General features: G+C 39.5%; 1 protein-coding gene across 9 annotated transcripts in view; it reads left to right on the top strand.

Annotated features, from left to right (window-relative positions):
• The window catches only part of diaph2 (diaphanous-related formin 2), a 365,791-nt gene that overhangs the window by 118,236 nt on the left and 220,731 nt on the right, over positions 1-26,824 (top strand). For 7 of the 9 annotated variants that reach the window (XM_076875695.1, XM_076875689.1, XM_014412641.3 and 4 more), the window contains 9 exons: positions 1,543-1,651; positions 4,016-4,126; positions 5,417-5,529; positions 9,906-10,022; positions 14,253-14,371; positions 15,706-15,770; positions 16,554-16,658; positions 21,692-21,754; positions 24,892-25,251. In XM_076875695.1, coding sequence (XP_076731810.1) covers positions 1,543-1,651; positions 4,016-4,126; positions 5,417-5,529; positions 9,906-10,022; positions 14,253-14,371; positions 15,706-15,770; positions 16,554-16,658; positions 21,692-21,754; positions 24,892-25,251 — 1,162 coding nt within the window. The remainder of the gene's footprint in view (positions 1-1,542; positions 1,652-4,015; positions 4,127-5,416; positions 5,530-9,905; positions 10,023-14,252; positions 14,372-15,705; positions 15,771-16,553; positions 16,659-21,691; positions 21,755-24,891; positions 25,252-26,824) is intronic. The other 2 variants (XM_076875708.1, XM_024805265.2) reach the window with 1 other exon arrangement.

Here is a 26,824-nt window from a genome sequence, read left to right as displayed (position 1 = left end):
CATTGTCAAGGCTAGAATGAGTAGCAGAGCTGCCCTCTATATTAGCAGGTTATCACTATTAGCAGTACTGGGGTACTGAGTTTCACATAGTCAAAATACAGACAATCAGTCACAATTAGTTTGACTGAACATTTTAGCAATGCACATCATTCCCAGAGCGAGCTTGATTTTATATAATAATGATTTTTCAGATAGATCCATGTTCTCTTCAGTCCCTTCTTTACACAGAGACTGCATGCATACGCACTCATACACAACTACTATTTTAAGCAGATACTGGCTATATAGATAGGACAGACCTCCCTCTCTCTGTCTGTCTCATCCGTGTCAGTCAAAGCATTCAAGAAAATGTTGAAGTAAACATGAAGATCGTCGCCGTGATCATAGCCTTGCATTAAAATGCCCGTATCTTGTAGAAATGACAGCCAAAAGAGCTGAGGTGTCACTTTTTTAGCTCAGAAACTTCCTCCTCAACCGACATTGTGACGCTGGCTCATGTTCAACACCCACTTTAGCTGACAGCATCAAAAGGGAACACAGCGAGTTAAGCAGATCTATCTTGCCTGTTTTGAAGCGTCGTCTGAACTGGCTTTAAAGTTATTCAGTATGCAGCTCCCCGCGTTTGTCTGACTTTGTAACCTCTATCACAAAGAATCATCCTTCTATTTATCTGTTTGTCAGGCTCAGTCTGCACATACAGTCTCGTCGGTCAAGCACATGGTCTTCCTCACTCACAGATTTCCTTCTGGTTATTCCAAATTAAGAAAAGTCAAAATTGCAAGTTTATTTGGCACATGTTTGTACATACATAAACATGCATTCATTTGTATAGTGTGACTGTTTACTTACAATGCTAATACTATAGCATTTATTCCCTGACTTCCATGACAGTAGGCTGAGCTCTGCATGCCATGGCAACGATGGCTCTGCAGTGACAGGGGCCACTCGCTGCCAATTATTGGGTACACATGTTGTGAATAACTCTTCATGTAACCGCTCATAAGACATGAATTTACTCTTATTGCAGCCCTGTTTGTGTGGGTGTGGTTATGTGCAGCTTACTTTATTCAGAATTTAGAGGCTAAAATTGTCCAACACTCTATTTAGTTGAGCTGCCTTGAGCCTTTGCAAGTGCTCTAATTTGCTTACCTTCTCAATAGGTGTATTTGAGTGTTTGAGCACTAGTCTGGCTCTCCCTGCAATAATTTGGACCCCATCTCGTTCAGCCAAATACACGATTCCACAGCTGCTTTGACGACTAAACACATTTGCAGGAAAACCCTGTTTTTGTCTGCCATCGCCTTAGTAACAGTTAAAATTGGACACTGCAACAATAAAGGACTAAATTGTATACAAAGGGATTGAAAGCGGTAGAATTTGTCAGATTGACCAAAGATGGGCTGAGTAAATGTTCATGCCAACACACAAGGGAAAATAAGATACATGATGCCTGAGGTGAAAACTGTGAGTAAATGTCCTGGTAGCGATGTGATAAAAGTGTTTGTTGACTTTTGTGTTTGCCCGTTCTCTGTTTTCTACCAGCTTGGATAAGATTCTGGCTGCTATGACAATTGCTGCAGAAAGGAACAATAAAGAGAGATTTGCTCCAATTGTGGAAGGACTGGAGAACCATGAGGCCCAGCAGCTCCAGGTTACACACAAGTCCACTCACATAAGCATTCACACACACACAGCATGCATTCATCATTCCCCTTTTATTACCTTTGGTGGATAAAAGTGACCTTCGTGTTTTAATGGTAACTACAATAACCAGAACACTGTTGTTCTGTAACACGCTGCACTAGGTTTGCATTCGTGCTTCCAAACTTAGTAGTTACACTGACACAAACTTAGTAGTTACATTGACACAAACTTAGTAGTTACATTGACACAAACTTAGTAGTTACATTGACACAAACTTAGTAGTTACACTGACACAAACTTAGTAGTTACATTGACACAAACTTAGTAGTTACATTGACACAAACTTAGTAGTTACACTGACACAAACTTAGTAGTTACATTGACACAAACTTAGTAGTTACACTGACACACCTCCACAACCAGGTGCAATTTGATTCTACAACTATTACGCTGAGAAGCTCTACTCAAACTCCTCCTTCACTGCTGCTGATTTCCACATTCATTTTGAAAACATCACAAAATAATAATAAAAAGGATGTCGAATCTCTAATTTATATTTTCCTCCCGTCTTTCTTTTTTATTCCTTTTGCTGCTTCATTTAAATTCTCCATTTTACAGATACTTCACGAGTATTCTTCAGCAACAAGAAAACTTTGTAATAGCAATAACAACACCCCTTAAAACGTGTATTTGCGAAGCCAAAAGGAGGAAATTACTTAAGAAATTACTTTAGCTGCAGGGATTGAGAAGTCTTGAAGGAAAAGTCATGAAGGAAACTGATGAGGCGGGTGGTAGAAGAGAAAGTAGATATTCTTTTATTAGGAGACTGTTGTTTTTCCGTTAAATTTTGCCGTTAATGAAATGAAGCTGGTAATTGTGAAGTAAATTAAAATGCTTTGCTGATGCAGGGGGTTCGGAGGAAATTAATAGACTTTTTATCCAAAACCTGGAATGGGCTCCAGAACTAGACCTCGCTAATGTGATTAAAATGCGTTTTACCCCAGTTCGGGGTATATTTGTCTGCTGAGCATGAGAAGAACTCTGACTTTCAGCTTTAAAACCGTCCTGGCAGTGCCACTTTTAATTACGATGTTTGGAACCCCCTTTTGGCAGCACTGCAGCTCTCTAAACGTAACGCACATAATGCCCTTACCCCCAACTGCTTCCCACTCCACAATACATGACTGAGGTATGTTTGAGGTGATTGATGTAAGTATCTATCTGTATGCAGCAGAAGAGAAAGAATTTTTCATGAGCTCCATGACTTTCTTCACTCACATAAATTCTGTGAAGGTTTGGTGGAGTTTCTTTTATGTGTCTGGCCTCTGGTGGATACAGTAAAATGTCAGGTTTCAGTGCACAGTTCTCAGTTTGAGGCCCTCAAGCTTTTCTCAAACACGGAGAAGTCTGTCATCACTCCGGTTCCTGGCAGTAGTGGCACATAGTCAGCTGCAGTGCATCCTTTAGTACAACAAACGTATACTTTTCAAGAGAATATGAATGCATTTGGTAATGCTCCTACAAGCGCTGCAGTAACAGAAAAATCAAAGGTTCGTGGCGTTATTTTCACTTTTGTTTCACTGAGTAGAAAATAAAAAGCGTGTTCAGGTCGTATTAAGGTTGGAAAAAGTTGATTCAGGACTGAATGTTGGTCTTTATGGAAATAAACGTTAAACTGATTTTGGTAAAACTTTTTACCCAAATAGCGTTTTTTTAACCTTGAAAAATCATAAAGCTTACACAGGAAACCACACAGACTCAGAATTGTTCCGATTGCTGTTATTAACGCATACATACCGACAGCACAGGGTCAAGGTTTCAGGAGGCAGTGTTTTTAGATTGTCTGTGGGAATCCTTTAGCCTGCTATCGATTGTCTGTCTAAGGGAAACTATTTTATTCACGACTTCCTCCCCTGAAACAGGTTACAGGTCATTATAATTCATCAGTAATTTCCTCGTTACCCAAGCCAGCCTCATCCACCTACCTAGCACACACACACACACACACACACGCACCACCACTCACTTTGAGGATTTCTCCTTACCAATAAATCCATTAATAATGCACATATAGTCAATAGACATACCAGGGTTGTATTTTCTACTTTCTGCAATTTTCCATTTGACTTGTCTCTCTTTACTTCCCTCGCCTCATCCTCGCGGTGCTTTTTCTGTGATTTTGCAGTTTGAAAGGAAATATTAAGGTGCAAATATTCACCTCAAATTGCAGTTACGCTGCTTAGACTAAACATGCATCTTAGAGTTGAGTTACATATCTGATGATGACACTTTTTTTTAGGTAAAATATTTAGTTTCTCCTGAGTTTTTCTCTTGATTTTGTTTTGTTTTCGTTGTTTTGTCTGCTCCACAGGTTGCCTGCATGCAGCTGATCAATGCCCTGGTCACCTCCCCTGACGACCTGGACTTCAGGATACATTTGCGCAACGAGTTTTTAAGATGCGGCCTAAAGAAGATCCTTCCTGTGAGTTAGCAATCTCCAGAGAACACATTGTTTACATGCGTGTCATAAACATAATTTTGCATCGTTATTGCCAATCCTCCCACGACAACTTACCTCTCTCTTATTATAATTACTGAAAGCAAGATTTCCTTTTCATCACAACCCAAATAGCTTTTCGTGCACTTTAAACTTCCAAATAATTGGGATGTGAATGTTTTATGTAATTGTGGTCAGGCAGCATTCAGGCATTCAAACCAAATTATTGAGATGTTAAACTGAGTTATTTTCATTACACACATACTAGAGGGATACATTCTATTGTTTTAATTTAATTAGTAGTAGTAGAAGCTTGTGCCAAGTATTATGCACTGCTAGCACCTCATCACGCAGGCATCATTATCGGCAACCTTACGCATCTTCGCATGAGCCGAAAGGCAAACGAGCTCCAACACATCATTCAAACTCTCATTTGTCACAAGTGGGGTGAAGATGTCACAAAGCCAGTTGTTAATAAGTCATCCCAGCTGTGCCTGTTGATTATTACTGTCATTACTTTAATTATCTTCAATTCTGCCCCCTGATATGAAAGAGGCTCAGTGTACAGCCATTCATGAATGCCACGTTTACCGCTTTTAATGCCGACATTCAAACTGACACTCTTTCATCTAATTATGAGTTATGCTCAGGAGTCAGTGTTGCTGTTGGCAGAGAACTAGTCCACTGAAAAAGAAAGAACAATTTGTTTTGTTCTTATAGTCCTTGATGCATGTATTTGGCTCTCCTCCTCTTCTCCTTCCCTCCTTTTTTTGTGCCATTGTGCACCTCCCTCCGAACCAGCGTTGCTTGCTGAAGACAGATGGTGCGCCCAAAAAACGGTGCAGGGTGATTGATACCTGCAGAAATTGGGTTACATTTGGCCCTGTCTCCATCTGTAAATTCCACTGCCAGTGATTCATAGAGAACTTGTAAAGAGCACCTCTGTAGCCCCTTGTGGCTGGAACAGGTGTGCAGGAATTGGTACTGTCTGGAATACTTAGTGAGAGTTCACAGCATCTCAGTTCCCAGTTTTCTGTACACCTGGAAGAGGGAGATGAAATTTTGGTGTTAGTTTTTTTTCTCTTATTATTATTATTATTTTTTAGAATAAATTAAGTTATAAATACCATAAAGTGGAAGCCTGTGAAAATTGAAAAGTAAAATTTTCACAAACCCATACATGCTAATGCGTCTGCAACATAATAATCTGCAGTACAGGATGACCTTTGGTAAAACTTAATCTAAACTATATACTGTATGTCTAACTCACTGCAGGAGCTAAAAGAGACAGAAGAGCTGGACATCCAGCTGAGGGTGTTCAATGAGAACAAGGAGGAGGACTCGATTGAACTCTCACATCGCCTGGATGACATCCGCGCAGAGATGGAATATCCTTTTGTCCTCCCTCTGTGAGAATATACAGATTCTGCAGAACTAGCAGTGAGAGATGAGTGTATATCGTGGGTTTGGTTAAGCTTCATAGACTGAAGCCCCCTCATGGCTTTGTTCATTAGAGAAGGATTCGAGGAGCTTGAGCACATTATCCAGCTTCATCTCTGGCCAGGTATACTAGGTACAGTGGGGCAAAAAAGTATTTAGTCAGCCACCGATTGTGCAAGTTCTCCCACTTAAAATGATGACAGAGGTCAGTAATTTGCACCAGAGGTACACTTCAACTGTGAGACACAGAATGTGAAAAAAAAATCCATGAATCCACATGGTAGGATTTGTAAAGAATTTATTCGTAAATCAGGGTGGAAAATAAGTATTTGGTCACCTCAAACAAGGAAAATCTCTGGCTCTCACAGACCTGTAACGTCTTCTGTAAGAAGCTTTTCTGTCCCCCACTCGTTACCTGTATGAATGGCACCTGTTTGAACTCATCATCTGTATAAAAGACACCTGTCCACAGCCTCAAACAGTCAGACTCCAAACTCCGCCATGGCCAAGACCAAAGAGCTTTCGAAGGACACCAGGAAAAGTATTGTAGACCTGCACCAGACTGGGAAGAGTGAATCTACAATAGGCAAGCAGCTTGGTGTGAAAAAATCAACTGTGGGAGCAATCATCAGAAAATGGAAGACATACAAGACCACTGATAATCTCCCACGATCTGGGGCTCCACGCAAGATCTCATCCCGTGGGGTCAAAATGATCATGAGAACGGTGAGCAAAGATCCCAGAACCACACGGGGGGACCTGGTGAATGACCTGCAGAGAGCTGGGACCAAAGTAACAAAGGTCACCATCAGTAACACACTACAACGGCAGGGAATCAAATCCCGCAGTGCCAGACGTGTTCCGCTGCTGAAGCCAGTGCATGTCCAGGCCCGTCTGAAGTTTGCCAGAGAGCACATGGATGATACAGCAGAGGATTGGGAGAATGTCATGTGGTCAGATGAAACCAAAGTAGAACTTTTTGGTATAAACTCAACTCGTCGTGTTTGGAGGAAGAAGAATACTGAGTTGCATCCCAAGAACACCATACCTACTGTGAAGCATGGGGGTGGAAACATCATGCTATGGGGCTGTTTTTCTGCCAAGGGGACAGGACGACTGATCCGTGTTAAGGACAGAATGAATGGGGCCATGTATCGTGAGATTTTGAGCCAAAACCTCCTTCCATCAGTGAGAACTTTGAAGATGAAACGAGGCTGGGTCTTCCAACATGACAATGATCCAAAACACACCGCCCGGGCAACAAAGGAGTGGCTCCGTAAGAAGCATTTGAAAGTCCTGGAGTGGCCTAGCCAGTCTCCAGACCTCAACCCCATAGAAAATCTGTGGCGGGAGTTGAAAGTCCGTGTTGCTCGGCGACAGCCCCAAAACATCACTGCTCTCGAGAAGATCTGCATGGAGGAATGGGCCAAAATACCAGCTACTGTGTGTGCAAACCTGGTAAAGACCTATAGTAAACGTTTGACCTCTGTTATTGCCAACAAAGGTTATGTTACAAAGTATTGAGTTGTATTTTTGTTATTGACCAAATACTTATTTTCCACCCTGATTTACGAATCAATTCTTTACAAATCCTACCATGTGGATTCATGGATTTTTTTTTTCACATTCTGTCTCTCACAGTTGAAGTGTACCTCTGGTGCAAATTACTGACCTCTGTCATCATTTTAAGTGGGGGAACTTGCACAATCGGTGGCTGACTAAATACTTTTTTGCCCCACTGTAAATAACCTCGTAATCTTAACCTCCAACCTCTCTTTTTTTTATTAGCTCTTCTCCTCTTCACTTCACTTTTTGTCTTTTGTCTGTTATCGTTGGTCAGACTCTAGTAAGACTCCTGAGGGAGATATCGAATAGGAATACTCTTTCCCTTTCTTACCATTTAACATTTACAGTAGACAATTAAAATTTCCCATGAAGTGATATTGTCCTAAATGGTAACATATCATATTTTTTTCTGTTTAAGTAACAGTCTGCTCTCGTTTCCCTGCTCCAATTTAGAAAGGTGAATTTTGACCTCTAGCTCTCTGTGGATGTCCATTTAACTCCAAACACTCAGAGTAGAAGTTAATAAGGTGATATGTAATTTAGTCCCAAGTTGGAAACTTCTTCAAGCACCCCAGACAAGAACCTTTTAATAATTCACAAATCTTCTCTAAGGCTATGTATGAATAGCTGACATTGTTATGCAGATGTTCATTCCCACAGCCTTTTTCTTCCACCAAATCCCACAGTCCTAGTACATGCACAAAGTGCTACTGTGAGTGACAGCTGCTGTTGACACATGTAGGTTAGGGGAGGAGGTAATGTGTGTGTATGTGGAGAGACGATATAGGGGGAAAAAGTGCGCTGAGATTAATGATGTGCTTGAGCAGGTTCACAAATGAGAAGGTCCAATGTTTGTTTCGAAGGACAATTTGGTATTGATCTGTTAGGTATGAGCATAATCTCAACGCCCAGGGCTACCCTTTGTCTCTTTGCCTGCATGCGGACACATTCTTATATATGTACAGACAGGTAGTACCTCTGTTACCTGAAGACTGTATATGTGTCTTGCAGCAGTTTCATGAATATTAACCTGAAAGGCCTGTCTCCTCTGTGTCCGACCCAGGTCCAGGTGCCGAGGAGGTGACTCCAGGCCACTAATAAATATTAATGATCTGTGGAATGGTGATTGATTGACCCCAACACAGACTGGCCTACATCACACTTGACTGCCACTCATGTTTATTCATTATTTGGAGAGATAGTGTAAAGAGAGACAGAGAGTAAGAAAGTGAGCGTAGAGGAGGTGCCAATGAATAGATTGGCATTTTACATTAGGTTTATGTCTGCAGTTTAGTGATAGATGAAGCTAGTTGGGATCTTTCCCAGTGTGAGCTCTTTCTCATGTCCTCTCAAATGCTGCTGTGGTGAGGCTATAATTGAATCTCACAGGCCTGGTAATTCTCCCAGGCTTCAAACTCCACTAATGCAAGGAAGGCAAAATGATACTTTAGAGAAGCCTGTATTCCCATCCCTGCTTCTCTAAAAATTTGATATGGGATAAGAGTTTAATTACAGACATTGTTGAAATTAATAGCAATTAATCGGACTGTCAAACAGTGTTTAAAAGAATTGATCTGCTCCAGTTGCAGTGCGTGCAGATCGTTTTGTATGGGTGACAGCAAGCCGGGCCATATAAAGATCGTAGTTCAGTTTCTGCACATTCATTTAACGGATATTTTCTGTACCGAAAGCAGGATGGAGGGAAATCACGACATATGGTGCCAACATGCTGCAAATTTAACGCGATTGCTTTGTAGTTACTGCGTTTCTCTTTGTAAATATTTTAACATACATTGTCAAGATCTGCACTTCGTGTTAGGATGGCAATCAGGTTTTTATCTCTGCAAGCTTGACAGTGCAGCCTCCTTAATCTACTTTTTTTCTGCACATTTCTGAGAGGCTTATTCCACTTTTTATTTTCAGAGAAGATGAGTGCCCATTGGGAAATCGTCTTTTTTCAAGCAAACAAATCAGACAGACTCCAGATCACTCATTTTCTGTATTTATTTAATTGTTAGAGTTACGCTTTAAGGAGGTTATGAGAACAGCACAAATATTTTACTGCATTAAATACGACATCAAAATTGAAACGTTTTTCTCTCAGTAACTTTTTTTTAATTCATCACTTACAATTACATATTTACACATGAAGAATAAAATGTAGGCTAGTTCAGTTTTATGTCTGTTTTCAATGCCAAAGCCATCACTACCTCCCCCTGGGAAATGCAAACATAAGATGTAATCAGTAACTTTTGGAAATCAAATAAGATCAGTTTTTACTCCTCCTACATGTCAGTTTCAATTTCAGTTTTGAGACTCAACTGTACTTTTGCCCTACGAATAATCTGATGCTCATCATTCTTAGCTTAAAAATTCAAGCCAGTTTTTCTCTTATTAATTTTCCATCTCTTGAAAAGTCTGGAATAAAAGGGATACCAGAGGGGAGCATTTTTCATTCCTGATCCCTTTCCACAAGTTAGCTGTTTACACTGCTTTAGCTCTCTCTCGAGAGGACGGATAAGAGGAATCGCATCTCTGTTTGCTTCTGCGCACAGAGTCCTTGTAAGAAAAGCTGGCAGAGATAAATAACTATAATGAGAAGGAGTAAGAAGTAATGAAAATCTAAATGTTTATTGCAGTTGAATGATCCTGAATAATAAGGAGTTCAGGTGGGGGGGGGGGGTTCCAAAGAACTTAGCCATATCTGCAATAACATGTCAATAACTAAAGTTGCTTGTCCTTAACCTTACTCTTGCACTGATATGAATGAGGTGTACCATCTCCTGTCCAATATGGTGAAAGACACTGCCTCAGAGACCTACTTCCTGTCAATCCTTCAGCACCTATTGCTCATCAGAAATGACTATTACATCAGGTAAGTTGTGTTTGTGTTTTTTTACCTACCACTAACTTTGTATTGACCGATGACCTTGTGGTGCTCTCTGTAAGTTTGGTGTAGTTTTTCCTTTACTTTTTCCCCATAAAAAGTGCTACAAAAAGCATAAATTTTAAGGTTTGACATTAGGGACTTGGTTGCTTTGACTGACAGGTGGAGGCTAGTTAAGGAGCTGGTGTTTTCAATCATCATGTTTATGATGCTGGTGCTTTCTGCCTGGTTATTTGTCAATAATCTGACAAATAATAAGGCTTTTTTTGTTTAATTTTGTTAACATCCCTGTTACTGAGCACGAATTAGCAGATATGAAATATGTGAAAAGCAGCTGCTCAACTGGGTCCAAAAGTAAAATAGCATTAAGTTACAAAACATGTGCACGTGTACACTGTAGTTACATTCTGAAAGGGGAGAAAAGCTTTAAAAATAGCTTGTAGCTATTTTTTATTAATATCCTTTATTGTGAACTCCAAAGTAAAAAAAAGAAAGAAAGAAAAGAAAACACTGATCAGAGTACTGCAGGGATAAAGTAATGCCTCCATAATTGCAACCTCAGTGGACAAACAGATTTAGTTTCCAGGTTGTCTGCATTTTTTTAAATTTGGTGCTGAGATTCACTTGAACTCAAGCAAGTACTGATTAGATTTTGGGGGGTGGAGGTAAAGGTCTGATATCATTTCGTCCAATTCATGTCAGTGTTGATTCCTCAGGAACAGCTGGGCCTAATTTTATGAAATCTAAGACAGCTCTAACCCAGGAAATCAAACGCCAACTTACTGTACATTAAGTTTTACATGAATGTAGAATGGGATAAAGTGACGAAGCGGTGACATTTTCTATCCAAAAGGTCCAAAGTCGACTTCACTTTGACATAATGTGGAAAATGAGGGAACATTTTCAACACCATAGATATTTCATTCTTGGCAGGTTGCTAAATTCTTAACATTGCCCTTGTATTATATTTCTTCAAAGTCTTCACTACATAAATTATAAATCTATACAGATATGGTTGTAAACTGCAACTTAACTGGTTAGCAGAGGCGGTAGTTTTAATTTAATTGATTTTAACCTGTGGGGGTTGCTTTTTATTTTACCTTTGAAGAGGAAAAATATCAGTAGCCGGGAAGGTCGACACTCTTCTAAATAGATTCTGGTGATTTCGCTGCTGTGTCAGATCTTTTTGCAGAAATAAGACTTAAAAAAGAGAGTTCAAAGATGAAGGAAAGCTGTGAGGAGGACGATGAATTTACCATAGACAAGTTGCTGTTCCCCTCGAGTTATGAATTATGTATTCCTCATCTATTCGGAGGAAGTGAGAAATAGAATTCGCATTAACCATCCAGTATCACTATGTCCACCTCAGCTCGAGTGCCCACAGTGTAAGCCAGCAGTAAAGAGAGATCAGTACCAAAACTCGTAAAAATCGGACGGCCTTTTTAAAGATATGTTTTGGAATATTTCTTTCTTCTTGAGCTTGCATAACAAAAGCAAGGAAAATCTCATACCCAAACATTATCACCCGAAATGCATTATGACTGAGGCCTTTTTATTCCTCGTACATCACTGCTGTGCACTTAGGATGATGGAGGACACAGTGTTACACTGCATGCAGCTATTTCCAATAGATACTATCGGCTATTTTTTGGCCTTTGCCCTAAGAGTTATCAGCTTTTAGGGTTGTGGTTAAAATGTGTGGCTATACCATTTCCACAACATGAAACTAAAACAAAGTGGGAGGCCAGTAAATGGTTGGGTTTAACTGGGATTATTTACTGGTGGAAGTCTTTTAAAGGTAGCTTTCACATGAATAAACTTGTAGTTGTATTTTTCTGTACAAAGTAAGACATTACATTTCTTTGTCATTGTATTAATTTGAATTACCGCTACACTTGGCTCCTTAATTCTCCTTTCAAATAATAACATTAAATGAGCGTTCATTAAATATTATAATTAGTCTTCTAATAATAAGACCTTCTATAATGGGCAGCTGCTCTGTCTACTGTAATTCCTTCTAACACAACACTAGTTGTTTTTCTCCCCTCTGGGGTTTTGGTGTATTTTTGATAATTAATCTCTTCCTGAAAGCCTAATGAATGGGAGCACATCAAACCCACCCAGTAAATATAGAGCAGATCTGCTCTTTTGGAGCCTGGTGATATGGGGATTACACTGGCTATGTGGAGCAGAGCTGGATCAAGTGGCTGGGGCTGTGCTGAACTGCAAGCTATCACTGGAAGAAATGAAGGTGCCAAAGTAAAAGAAGAGGTGGGGAACGATGCAGGGGACATATGCTTGCTTCTGGAGCCCAGCCCTGCCCACTGTGGAGGGGCCTGACAGTTCTGGGTCACTCTCTCCGTCTGCAGTTATCTCCACCCAGCCCCTATCTGCCTGGTGGTGGCGGAGGATGGAGGACGGAGGGAAAATAGGGCGGCTTATTGAGATAATAATGTGGTGTACATTGGTGACAGTTGTAAGCCGAGTGCCATAGTGCTTAAGCCATGCAGGGCGATGTGTGAGCTTTCACTCGCTTGTTCCAGTCATGAGTGGGCGAATCCACCAGGCTTAATGTATGGCATTTCATGCTTTCAAAACAGAGCACCTAAATGCTGATTTATTCTTATTTGCTTTGGCTCAGAATTTTGTGGCTTTTCATTTTCCTGCTCATAACATGATATGGTCTGTCCACCCACAAGGTATCATCAGAACATAGCCTTTGAATTTTTGTGCGGAGTTAAAGCCCCGAAGAAAAAAACAAAACAAAAGTTTTCTGCATTTAATGTTTGATAACAAAGTGTGTTCCTTTTTGCTCAGATACATACTTGAATGATGTACTTTTTTATCTTTTCAGACAAATTACCTGACAGCAGACACATTATTCATGGTTCTGCCTGCTAACATAATTATTTATTTTTCGTGACATTAATGCTCTTTCATTGTAGTGCTCTGGTACAGAGCCATTCAGGTGGGCAGTCTTTGATCAGACTTTGAGTGTCTTGTTTAGATCAAAAATGGAATAAAATGTCAGGATTTTTGGCAGCTTGGATTTTCATTTTTAGGAAGCTATAAATGAACTAATAATGAATTAATATTAGCCACATACAGGTTTACAGATTTTCCAGTGTTGGCTTTGTCATCTTCTTGTTGTAAAATTATACACCCAAATGGTTGCTCGCAAATACACATTTATATTTTCTAAATAACAATAGAATTAATCTACATGAAATTAGTATTATTTGCCATTGAAAGCCTCTCTGGACTGGTGTACCATGTAATTGTTCCTTTTAACAGAGGGACATAGCTTTTGCTCACTGCACCCACTAAAAATATGTTTATTTAAAAGAGATGAAAGGAGTTCATGTAATTATTGAACCACTGGGTTGTTTATCCTGTTTGTCCAATTGATAATGCTATATTCCACCAATTAATTGTATAATAACCGTTATTGCCCAATAAAAAATAAATAAATAGCATTGACAGGATTAGTCGGTCCTATCTGTGTGCACCTGTAAAAAGGATACTTTGTATTTATTCATTTATATTTAAAATAATTGAAAAAATCCATAATTTAGGTTTAATTTGATGAACATCATTAAGTGTCAGTTTTTCACATTTAATGGTTTTCTGGTCAATGTCTTGCTTAGAAAATAATTATCTCTTGCTTAAACTGCCATTGTATTTGCTAAATGTCACTTGCAATTAAAGCTGATAATGGTACAGAGAAAAGGTCACATACCAGCCTGTGTGCTAGAGTCGGACTCTCGGGCCGATTCGCACAACCTTCTTGAAAACACCAAGCACTGTGTCACACTCCTAACTGGCTGACATGTTTTTCTATTCATTGTGCTTTCAATTACTCACATTACACTGATTAGATTTACATTTCAGTTTTTATGGTTTCTCTAATTGGCAAAGATGATTGCAAATTATGCAAGAGGGCAAGCATGGCCTCGGCTACTGTCAGTCACCTTGAAATTGAAAGGCTAACACATACTTGGGTTCTGTGTACCCATTAATCTGCTAATTCCATGTAAGGGTTGATCAAATTTAATAGGGTGCCTATTTTGTCCAGCAGCACCCTTTTTGACATGGCATTTTGTGACCTCTGGGTTGGATAACAGACTCATTTGTGGTTAATTAGCCTTGTGGAGTTTGCGTCACTCATATCTTTCTGTGGTTTGTCTAATTGTTCTACTGTGTTTCGTGACTCTTCAGGCCTCAGTACTACAAGGTGATAGAAGAGTGTGTGTCTCAGGTGGTCCTCCATCGCAGCGGGATGGACCCGGAGTTTGTCTATAATAAAAGATTGGATGTGGACTTCACCCACATGATTGGTAACTAGAGAATTGTTTCATAATCATTTGTTACTTGCTAATTACACATACTGTAAGACGGCACAGCGATGCAGTGGTTTGAACTGTGCCTGTTATGTCATATGATATGATGTGTGTTGACAAACAAAATCTAAATGTTAGTATATGAATAAAAAGTCACCTTTGCTTAAGGTAAAACAAGTACCTTAAGTAAAGGTGACTTTTTTTAGATCCTGTGCTTCAGGAGTTATATTAGGAGTTATATTCATTATTCTCCCAGAGCCTTCGTCTAACATCTCCAGTGACTTGTCATAAGATAAGAGGGTCATTTAATTATTAGTTAACTGAATCCAGTTAATTCAGGAAGAAAAAGCCCTGTTAGACTTTAAAAAAATCTTGCTTGTAGTCTTCCAGTGAAAACATCTATTTGCACTGTGTTACTAATGGGTATCTTTTTAAACAGAGAAATAAATAACACCACCATGTGTCTCTCAGTTGTGTCACCAACAGTTCTGCAACTTGCCAACAAAGGGTCATTAAAAGTTTCTAAACCTATGCACAGAGGATCGGTGCAGTATTAAAGACGTTTTTTTTCCTTCTCACTTCACTTGGATTTAATCAAGTAATTTTAAAAAGAAACAAAAAATCTGTTTTTCTTTTCACATCTTCATTTAGTTTTTGAAAGGTGTCTATTCACTTGTGTTTTTATCCACATTCACCACAGGTTTTTCATTTTCTAAATGAAAAAAGTGTAGCTAAATATGTGATTTAGCAAATAATTAACGCCTAGAATTTGCACTTTTGCTACCTACAGGGCAGATGTAAAATGTGGGATTTGTAAAGGCAAAGCTAACAAAATAAAATAAAAGATAGAGACGTCTGATTTGATCCATATTTATATACTCTGATTTCTTTCTTTTTGTTTCAAGGCACATACCCTTAGGCAACAGATAGCTAACAGTCGGTGGTGGTGTTCTTGTTACAATAAAACACTGATGTTAATAAAGAAGTGGAATAGATGAAGGGGTGAGAGATAAGTACATTTGCTAATCAGAACCAAGAGTTGCACAAGGTGCTTAAATGTTAATACAATTTTAATGAAATCTAAAAAAAATAATATTATGTTATCGCTGGCTGATAATGCTACATTAAATGAAATGAAATTAAAAATTCAGTGATTGATGCGATCTCCCAGACCTAACAGTTGTTCCAAGATTTAAAAAAACAAAGAAAAAACAATCCCCAGCTTTTATGTACTTTTAAAACAATATGCGACTGTAAATCTCAGGAGCCTGTAAGGCACACCCACAGATGCATTTGAATTATCTTTTGACCATGGCCAACTTCTCTTGCAGATCAGCTTGTGGATAAAGCCAAAGTTGAAGAGAGTGAGCAGAAGGCAACAGAGTTCTCCAAAAAGGTGAGACATTAATCACTCCAGCAGCGCCCCTCGGTTGGTCAGCTCCCATCAGGAAAGTTTTTTCTTCCTCCGAGCTCCCAGACAAGCTATTGATTTTCCATGCCCTGATCAATACCTGGCTGTGACGGTACATGATCCGTATCAGCATTACAAGAATCAATGCAGATGTTCTGATGTATACTTATTTGTGCACAGGGCCAGGGTAGAGTTAAGTTATATGCAGACTCTGATACATGTTTTTAAGCTGATGCTTTATGGGCCTCTTACTGTATTTTAAATTAGTTGTGGTATCATTCAATTACTGGCTTGATTGATGGTTTGTATTTTTGGAGAGAAATAAAATTCAAAACCTTTCTTTCAGCGTCGTACTTTTAGTAATAAATTGTGTTTTATGGAGAAACATTATCACGGGCTGACAACACCCCAGTGGGGGTCCTGGGAATGTTTTTTCCTTAAGAATCATGCCCCACCATCGTACCGGGCACCCTACTGGGACAGTGAAATCATTGTAACGACACGGCATAGTTTCTGCAAAGGTTAGAACCATCAGGATACATGAAAGCCAAGCCTGAACCAAAGACAGAGGACAACAGGGCTCTGGGGACACGGGACCTATGAACAGAAATTGTCCAGAGAGTGTAAGGTGGCGTGTTTTGGTGTCTGTTGACATGCCCTGTGGCCAATCTCTGGAGACACCCTGCCGCTCACCACCCTCTGTGCCCGTGTGTTTACATCTTTGTATATGTGTTCTGCACATAGACATCTTAGTATTTCTTGTTGCAGTTTGATGAAGAGTTCAGTGCACGGCAGGAGGCCCAAGCCGAGTCTCAAAAGAAGGAAGAAAAAATCAAAGAGTTGGAGGGGAAGATCCAAGCCCTGGAGTCCCAGGTAAATCCATTTTTACTCTACAGAACAATGTTGCATTCCCCAGAGATCTTTATAGTGTATCTTTCCCCAAAAAACAAGAAAACAAAGATAGGTGAAGCTCGGTTGTCCAAAACTTTTCTGTTTTTAAAATGAAAGACTAAGAATGTGCAAATAAATGTGTTTGTCCTAAAATCGTAGCACAGAAAAGTAATGGCGCCACTAAAAGAAAGTTTTGTTTTTATCCGGATACCTTTCCACCCCACTTACAGATGCAAAGCTACTGTAAGTGGGAGTTATCACCCATGCAAGAACATTTGATTTAATAAGGGGTCAATCTCCTTCTTAAGTTGTATTTCTTTATATGGACGAATTGCTCTATTGAAGCTTTTCCTATGAAATTCTATCATCACAGACATCGATTGCATTTCTTTTTCTTGGCCTCCACATCATTTCTTCCCAGGCAAAATCTTCCATTTTGAATGCAGAAAATGACTGCTATTTCCCCCTTAACCCAATTTCAAACACTTTAGTACTACCTTGGGACAAAAAGGCAGTTTGCCTCCCTGCTTAGGGAATTTAATATAAACCAGCATTGAAAGATGGTATAGCTACATCCGTACCAGAGGTTGCTTTTTCTTTCAAACATTCATATCTCGTGGCTTATGTTGGTACTTACCAACTGATAAACTGCACCTGCATATGTGGTCCAGGAATCACTTTCACAGCTCAGAACCTTTCAGATCTCACGTCAGTCTACAAAAAATACTGTTGTGCAGAATGAACTTCAGCTGGTTTCATAGCCAAAGTTATGTAGCCGTTTTCTCCTTCGGATTCAGTTTGTGTGTAGATCTCACTTCTGTGCTTCATACGCCTACAGGGTGTGTCGCCACTTCTTACCTGCACTTGTAACCTCTGAGGTGTCAAATTGAGCCATAACAAAGGCAACATTAACGCATTACATCTAACCGTTTAATAGAAATGTAGGTGTGTGTGCAGGTGCACAGCCCTGATAAAAAGAATGAGTTTTACATATTTATAATTAACTTTTAACATCCTTAGTAAGTTCTAAAATCATTTTAGTTCAAGCTCAGATGAACAACAATACATTACAATACAAACTTTAGCCAAATATAACAGAAGCAATGTGTGAAAAACCAAGTGCACCCTTCTAGTTCTGGGAATTAAGAGTTTAAGTAGCAGTCAGGTACTGCTAATCAAATGCACTTGATTAACTGATCGTGTGTGAGCACCTCTTTAAAAGCAATTCGTGACAATTTGCACATCTGGATGGTACAGGTGTGGGCTAATACAATGCAAAGGAGGAAAGATATCAGCAGTGATCTCAGAATAAGCAATTGTTGCTGCTCATCAGTGAGGAAAGGGTCATAAGTACCTGTCCTAATGGTCCCACTGTAGTCCATCATTCTACAGTGGGAAAGAGTATTTGCAAGTGGAAACATTTAGTCTTCCCAGGAGTGGACTTGCCAGCCAATTCACCTACAAGCTACGTATGTCAGACTCTGCAGGCTTCAGTTAACAAGTTAAATGTTAAAGTTCATGTTAGAAAAGGACTGAACAATCATGGCTTGTTTGATAGGGTTGGCTGGATTAAGCCTCTTCTCTCCAAAAACAACATGGCAGCATGGCTTGGGTTAGGAAAGCTGCATATGACCAAACCACAAGGCTTCTGAAACCATCTCCTTTGGATGGATAAAACCAACGTGGGGATAATGCACAGCGCCACATTAGGGAAAACTAAACACAGCACATCACCACAAGCATGTCAACTGTCAAGAACAGTGGAGGAAGGGTGATGATTTTCAGGCAGGCTTGTTTTGCAGAAATAGGACCCTGACAGTTATTGAGTAGACCATGAACTCTTCTGTATACAAATGTATTTTACATTCAAATATGAGGCCATCTGTCCAGCAGCTAAAGCTTGGCTAAAACTAGGACACACAACAGGAAAATGATCCCAAGCACAGCAGCAACAACAAAATGGCTGTTGAAAGAAAAGTATCAAAGTATTGCAATGGCCCAGTCAAGGTCCAGACCTGAACCCGAATGAAAAGATGTGGCAGGACCTTAAGAGAGCTGTGTATAAATGAATGCCTGCGAACATCACACAGTAAATACGAGGATGCGAGAATTCCTCCACAACAGGAACTGATAAAGTCATCCAGAAAACGACTGATTAAAGACATTTGGGAGTTATTGCTGCTAAGAGGAGTTCTACATGCCTTTGAATTATAGGGTTTGCTTTGTTTCTCACACATGACTTCTACATTTTGGCTTAATTTTAATAATAATGAGACAGTTGCTGTTTATTTCAGGTTGTATTTACTTACTTTTAAGACCTTGTAAGGAATATGTAATCCTTTATTATGTCCTGATAAGTCAAAGCTTACCATAGAGAGCGTACTGCAGTAAACATCTGCATACCTTAGTATTTACTAAGTGTCTGATCAATAACAGGACGTGTTTTTACCTGTGACATCTAAAAGGACAAATCTCTTCTGCTCCTGTATCCACTGAGCATCTATAAATCCGTGCTGTTTGTTCATGGGTTTGGTCATATAACAGGTACCTCAAACAGGCTGAATTTGTTTTGGCTTTTCATTGTTCCCAAACTAGTTCATCACTCATCACTCCTTTCCTAAGCACTGCAAGCCCATTTTAATCAGTCCATAATCGCCACCTCCCCTGCTCAGCCTTGTTCTTTCTTTGCCTTGCTCAGTCTTTGTGTACATCAGGTTGCGCTACCTTTACCTGCCCTAATTCCCTCGTTGGAGCTTTTAACAATCTTTTTTCTGCACTATAACACACCTTTCCCTCATCTTCCCATAGCAGGTCTGTGTCTTTTGAAGACTAGCTGGCTATGGTGCATTAACACGTAGCGTACAGCAGAGATGCCCCGGAGAGTCAAACTCTCTCTTTCTCTGTTTGTCTGAATGCTCCTTCAAAGAACAGCTACTGCTGGAGAGCTGCAGAGACATTAACCTCGACAGGGAAACATGTCATTTGTTTGGCACAAATTACCAGAGTGTTGCTGTAAGAACTTTAGATTATTCCCAATTCAGCCTAACGTAACTACGCTATATACCGTATCGTATTTGTAAGAGAAGACTGCACTTGCTATACCTTTTGTCAGAAAATTACAAAAAATACTGGGTCTGTAGTAAGAACTCAAACAACGATGTAATCCTCTCAGACAGTTGAGATTCTGTTACTTCAGGAAGACCGGTCTGTAAGAATGTTTTTTTCCTTTTCCGTGTTTGACACGATACTAGTGCCGTAGAAAAGTCATTAACTGTGAGTGCGCAGAGCCTTTAAATCGGTGTGAGGACACGCATTCAGCTTGCCCATCAAAGCAGCTGTGCGATTACTGCCGTTTTACTGAATATGAATGAAGTGGGAGCTAACGCTAACCTTTCATCTCCTACACTGAATTCTTGTCAGATATTAAAACTCACGCATGCCTGAGTTGCTTCTCTTCACCTTGTTTGTGAACCAGCACATTTAATGAGAGTGTTTCTTCAGAAACTTTGGCATTGTAACAAGCAGCCTGTTTGATGTGTCTGTGTGATTATCTCCCAATTGAGTTGAGTGGAAATTCTCCTTGTAAACATTAGGAGAAGGACTTCGAAATCACAACAAAGTGCAATCCATCCACCTTTTCCCCAAACCTTAGCATGGATCCATTCAAGGCAAAAGGGAAGATATTCACTGAATTGGCTCCGGATTTGATGAATAATGTAGCACTGCAGTGGTAGACTGGAAAACTCAGTGCCATCCCATTAATAGGTTTTAACAACCTGGGGATCTTGTAGCTGACCCAGCATGGCCCCGAGAGCAACTGGAGGTGCAGTAGACTACTTTCTCTGCCTTTTACTGCCAAACTGCTGTCTACCTTGACTGATTAAAGAATTCTTCTAAACTGATAATGCCTGCAGAAGTTTCAGTGTAGTAAATATGTGTGCCTTTGCGTTTACCCCAGCATACACAGTTAAATTTAGAATATTCACATCTGTCATACATCATTACATTCTTACACATGCTTTTATTCTAACTATCTGGTTTCCTCAGAAAGCAGGGGAAATGATACCTGCTGAAAATCTTGCTCTTTAAAAGCGCTTTGGGGTCCTTGGGGACTAGTAAAGCGCTATATAAATACAGGCCATTTACCATTTATTTACCATTTAAAACTTAGATATCTCATAGCTTTGAACTTTTAATCCCTGAGGTTGAACTATAAAGTAGCATTTCTCTTTGCTTTGAATATTGCACTTCACTACCATTATACAAAATTCTTTCAAAATAAAAAACTCTTCTTAAGACACGCAGCTGAAAAGTTTCCATCTTCTCTTCCATTACACACATTCAATATTTAGTTTTCTACAGTTCATAGTAAGGAATGTTCTGTGGGAATAACTCCATAAAAACACAAAATTGTTGTTACTTTGGAATATATTCCTATCTTCTTTCTTTTGGCAAAGTTGCCCGGAGTGAAATATCAAAGCAAAATCGGTACATTTCTAAAACAAAGGCTGCGCAGTAAAATCAATGCCCATCACACATCTAAGAGTTCTGGGTTGAAATCTATTTTGTGATGCCAGAATGAGAAAAAATTGAAATAGAATTAGGTTTTTGAAGGTACACCAACTGTCAGTGATGCTGCGCCTTGTTCCTTTCATGCAGTCATTGCTCCGCGCCGGCGTTCTTTTGAAGAAAGATTAGATGTTGTTTTCAGTGTAAAAGTACAGTACACTCTACTTTGCCTTTTGCACATCAAATAGCTTGTTCAGACAAAATGGGAATATAACACTGTACTGCCATTGTCATTAACTGTGTGAAGGACGTCCTTGTTGTTTCTCTGGCTTGATTGTGTTTGGCGTGAGTACTGTACCTGCTCTATTGTACTAGTCTTCCTGTTTCCTGTCAATCTAACCCACCCCCATTTGTGCCTCTTTGTTGCCCTCTGTGCCTCTTGTAATGTATGTGTTCCCATGTGTATCTGTGGTGTGTGTATGTGCGTGTGTGTTGTATCTGCACAGTTAACTATTGAAAATGACAAGCTCAAAGAGGCTCAGAGACTCATCAGGGAATCTGAAGCCAAGGTGGGTGTCCCCGTTGCATGTGTGGCCCTTGACATAATCTCACATTTAATCCCCGAAAAATCCAAGTGCGTTTTAATGTCATTGATTTGTGGTGCTTTAAATCTGTTTTTGGATTGTTGGACTGATCTTTTGTCTCATATTTTCTCTCAGCATGCTTGCCCTTTGTATTATATAGCACATATTACATAGAACTTTTGTGAACTTCACAAAAAAAGTTCACAAAAATACTTTTTTTTTCTTTTGATATAAATGAATTATTGCCTCTTGACTTTACTAATCAGCAACAAATAATGTGCTCTGTATACTGCATGTGTGGAAGAGCGAGAGAATATATCAACTGAACGTTGAGAATCTCTATAGCTGCTTTCAGCCGCACACATTGCTTGCTTGTTTAATGTAATTTTCATAAGTAAACACTTGTGATTGAATTTCTTTATCAGAGATGAGATTGGGCAAAGATTTAATCACATAGCATTCAGAGTTAATTACCTGTCATGCTGACCTCCCCTTTGAGTTCAGAAGAGTATGAATCCATTTGGGTGGGTTAGATTTTGTATTAGATTGGTTGTCTACTTTACACAGAGCTCCAGATGGGCTCTGGTAGAGTAACATCAATAAAAAAAGGATCACTTGCCAGCACAATATATTTTAATAAAATATGCTGCCAAATACACATATTAGATCTGAAGTAAAAGTGAATTTAAATTGTATTTTAGTAAGTAATCATGGTTTTTGCACATATAACATAGACCTCTATTTACTAGTTCAGATATATATACTTTGGGTTTGTATATTTTGTATACACTGCATGCAAATCATGTGTGACCTTGATAATTGCAACACAAGAATCACCTTATTTCCTTTAAGGTAAAAGACGTACAAACGTTTATTCCCTCTACAACATTTTGTTGTGTTTATTTTGATACCTGAGGAAGAATATGCCAGCGGCAGTGGTTTGGGATCCCAAGAGTTCCATGGAACACTGGGCTTATTATTACAGGGTAGAACAGGGAGGTGGATAGAGAGAGAGATACTCGGAGGGCCCCTCAGTATGGAAACAACGGCACTCTAATTTAGCAGCTAATTTGCTTCCATTCTCTCATATTAATCTTAAAAGAGAAAACGGGCCACAGAGGGTTTGAGATTGACAGACATGTAATCATTGGATGTAGATTTTACTGAGAGGCTCTGGGCAATCTGTGAAAAAAAAAACTCCAGGCAGAACACCTTTTTAATTCCGTCTCTAATAAACAATCCGCCAATGCTATTATGTAATGAAACAATATGTAATGTCTTTAAATATGAAGCCAATTGCATTTTAAGCACACAATCAAGTGAGTAGGGGAAATTTAAATAGTACGGAATTGGTTTTAGAAATGAAAAGTGCAAGAGGAAATCCTATTTGGTAAGAGCAGACATCTAATCAGCTCTGAAAATCAAACCCTGTCAGAGCTAGGGTGTACTTACTGTATTTGCATTATTTATTTTTGGTATATATCAAGCAATTACAGATTTTTGGTGTTTTGTTGATTTATTAGGCTGGAATAAAAACTTACAATTTACAAATATAAACTTTATTATTAATTATCTCCAATGAGAGGACGGTTTTCCAAACACATAAGGCCTCCCTCTGCACTTCAGTCCTTCTCGGCTCAGTTATCCACATGCAGCAGGTTCCTTTTGGAGTACCCCTTTATCTTGCAGTAGATCATCAGTAGTAGTCCAAGACAGTTTAGTTGGAGTACATCCAAATATAAGACAAGAGACGTTTTGGGGAGTAGCGGTATTGAGTTGGGAGTTGGGAAGGACTGGGACTAGCTGGTTACCAGCAAGTGAGCTTTCAAAATAAGAACACCTGGAATCTTTCTGTATGAGGCCTCATAGATAATGGTCACAGACTGAAAACCAAGGCATAAAGGATATAGGGTTCGAGACTATGCACAGACTATGCACAGAAAGAAAGGTATGACGATGCAAGACATTTTGTGTGTTAGTAAAACTGTCCAAGAACATGGTAGCTACTAGCTACCGTCATTCTCAAATGAATGAACCACCGACACAGTCTTTCTAGGTCTGACAGCCCAGCCAAGCTGATTAATCGTGGATAAATTGTTGTTGTTAGACATGTAACTTAGAACTTTGTGGTTGCTGTTGAGATCCATCTTTTGGAGACATTCTGTTCCCCAACATCTTTTACAGGGCAATCACTGGTACAGCACTCCACCAATCAGGCATTTATGGAAGAGCGGCCAGATGGATGCTAAAAGGCACATGACAGTCCACTGGAAGTTTGCCACTACCTGAATAATTATCACAAAATGAGAAGCAAATGCTCTGCTAAAGCTAAACACAAATTTAACTATAGCTGCATTTAACTATAATAGTGCAACTCTAGAGAGACATGAACATTGCTGTTCTTTGACACCCCCTATCATACCTAGTTGTGCCTGAGCATTATTGCCATAGAGAAAAGGAGAAACTCTAAAAAGCTCAAAGACTTAAGGTTCTTATTTCTGCCACCAGAATGTTAACCAAATTCTAACTGAAGAATCTGCAAATGGAATATTTATATATTTGATTGAAACATAATCTATAAAAGACAACTGTTGTTACTTTGTTGCTGAAATATTGTCTAGTATTGATTGATGAGAGAAAAATCCATTATAAAATTAGGCTGAAACATACCAGTGTAGAAATGTAGACATCATAAAAGGAGCCTGAAAATGCTTTGAAGGAATGACATATAGCGAGTGGCGTGCAAAGGGAACGATCCTTACAGGGCTGATAGCAAAAGTTAACTTCGCTAATTTCCAGAGATATGCCAGTTAGACATAAGAAAATTCACAGACCTTTATATGTCTAGTGAATTTGCTCCCACTTGACCTTATAATTCTTGACTTTAGTGGCAAGTTTCAAGGATATAAAACGGATGCATTCCATTAAAGGAGGTAGATGTGGCTGAGTTTGTAGAGCAGGTAATCAGTAAAAGCAAGATTAGTGGTTTGCACACATAGGACACGGAGGCCTCTTTACTGTCCTTGTAGCTTTTTGTATTAGGAACATCAGTTTCAATCAAATCAAAGGGAGTTTACATGCATATATGGGCCATTGTTGACATCTGTGTTCTGTATTTGCAGATTGCTACAGGCCTTACTGCAACTGGAGCACCACCTCCACCACTTCCAGGAGGTGCTGGAGTTCCACCACCACCACCTCCACCTCCTCCTCCCCCACCTGGTGGTGTTCCTCCACCTCCTCCACCTCCTCCACCTGTCCCTGGCCATGCTGGCATTCCGCCACCACCACCTCCTCCACCGCCAGGTGGTGGACCACCCCCTCCCCCGCCACCACCTGGTTTTGGGCCTCCACCCCCGTTTGGAGGCCCACCAGGACCTCCACCACCTCCTGGATTTCCTGTTGTTAAGCTGCCTTATGGACTGGAGCCCAAGAAGACCTACAAGCCTGAAACTGTCATGAAGAGGGTCAACTGGACCAAGGTATAGCAGTCTGAGCAGTCATTGGCTGCAGTAGATAATCTTATGTTCACTTATAGTATTAGTTACTTAACAGTGTACAGATGGTAAATGGCCTGTATTTATATAGCACAAACACACATGCACATTTATATAGCGCTTTACTAGTCCCCAAGGACCCCAAAGCGCTTTACATATCCAGTCATCCACCCATTCACACACACATTCACACACTGGTGCAGATGCAATGTTACACTTCCATTTTTTTTCCATTACCTAATTTGCACATTATTTACAAGCATTTTTTTCAAACAATTTGGACTGGCATTAGAAGCTGATTGATTGTATATTTTGTAGGTAGGTTTGCAGAGTGATAAAGTGTAAAGTTGAAGGTTCAAACTAAAAGAAACCTCTCTTTAAATCTGTTTCTAATCTAGTCAAACATTCGTTCAGCCATAGGCCAAAGTGCTCCATACTCAGCACCCATTTCAAAGGATTTAACAGTAAACAGTTTTCACTCAAATGTCCTTGGATTTGCACATTCTTAGCATAATTGAATGGAGACTTTGTTGTGTAATTTTCCATCACATTTGAATATAATTTCAATAGGACATTCTCTTGATTTGCATTGTATTTTGCCATAGATAATTTATCCGTTGCCCCAGGAGTTCTCAGGATTATTTTAATGGTTCTTTACTGATACTTATGTGACCTTGTGTTTTATTCTGAAATTACTGACTGCAAACAAAATATCAGACTAGTTTACTTCACATAATGCTAGAAGTGCAATGATTTTGTAGAATCAAGCCACTTAAAAAATAATTATGAAGGCTGTCGACAGTATCTATCCGTGTGCTTATTATTTTACAGTGCTTAAACAGGTCATGCACATTTTTCTGTCTTATCCCAATTATTTATCCAACCACATGCCACCAAAGGCATAAAGCGACAATGTGAAAATGCAAGTCAACAGTGATTGCACTGCACTAAAAAGCACTGAGGTGGTGTTCTGGGTTTGAATTATTGGTCACCTTAAGAATTCTTTAAAATGGCAAATATGCTAATGTTTGACTCTGTGTAGGAGGTTCCTGAACGGTAAGTAAGATTAATAATAATGGGATGTCATACCCATTGTGTAAACAGTCGGGGAAACAGCAGTTTGTTTCTTAATAGAAGGCATTCCTGTGTGTTCGTTTTTGCCTTGATATTTTAAATGTGATTAGTCATTTTCCTGTGAAATATCTATGTGGTTCAGTTGTGTTATATGACTTGTGTGCATGCGGTGTAGCACAAATGACCGTTGTCTCTGAAGTGTACAGAAACAGGTTAATGTGCAGCAGCATTAACCTTGCCTCCACAGGAAATGTAGTTTTGTGATGCAAATGAAATTCATAACCACCTGAGGAAAAACAATCTGTGTCTCTTGTGTCGATTAAGTGGGACATGAGTCGTCTGTCTTCGCTGTGTGCAGCAGGCAGAAGTATAGGAGTACTAGGAATGATTTGGTTGTATAAAAAAGAAAGGGGAAGGACATTGTTTCATAATTTCAAACCTTCCCTCTATTAGACGATACATATCCAACAAAAGTATCGTACAA

This window comes from Maylandia zebra, linkage group LG2, assembly GCF_041146795.1.
Source record: "Maylandia zebra isolate NMK-2024a linkage group LG2, Mzebra_GT3a, whole genome shotgun sequence".
NCBI lineage: Eukaryota > Metazoa > Chordata > Actinopteri > Cichliformes > Cichlidae > Maylandia > Maylandia zebra.
The sequence above is the reverse complement of the archived record's forward strand: the minus strand, read 5'-3'. Positions and strand labels throughout refer to the sequence as shown.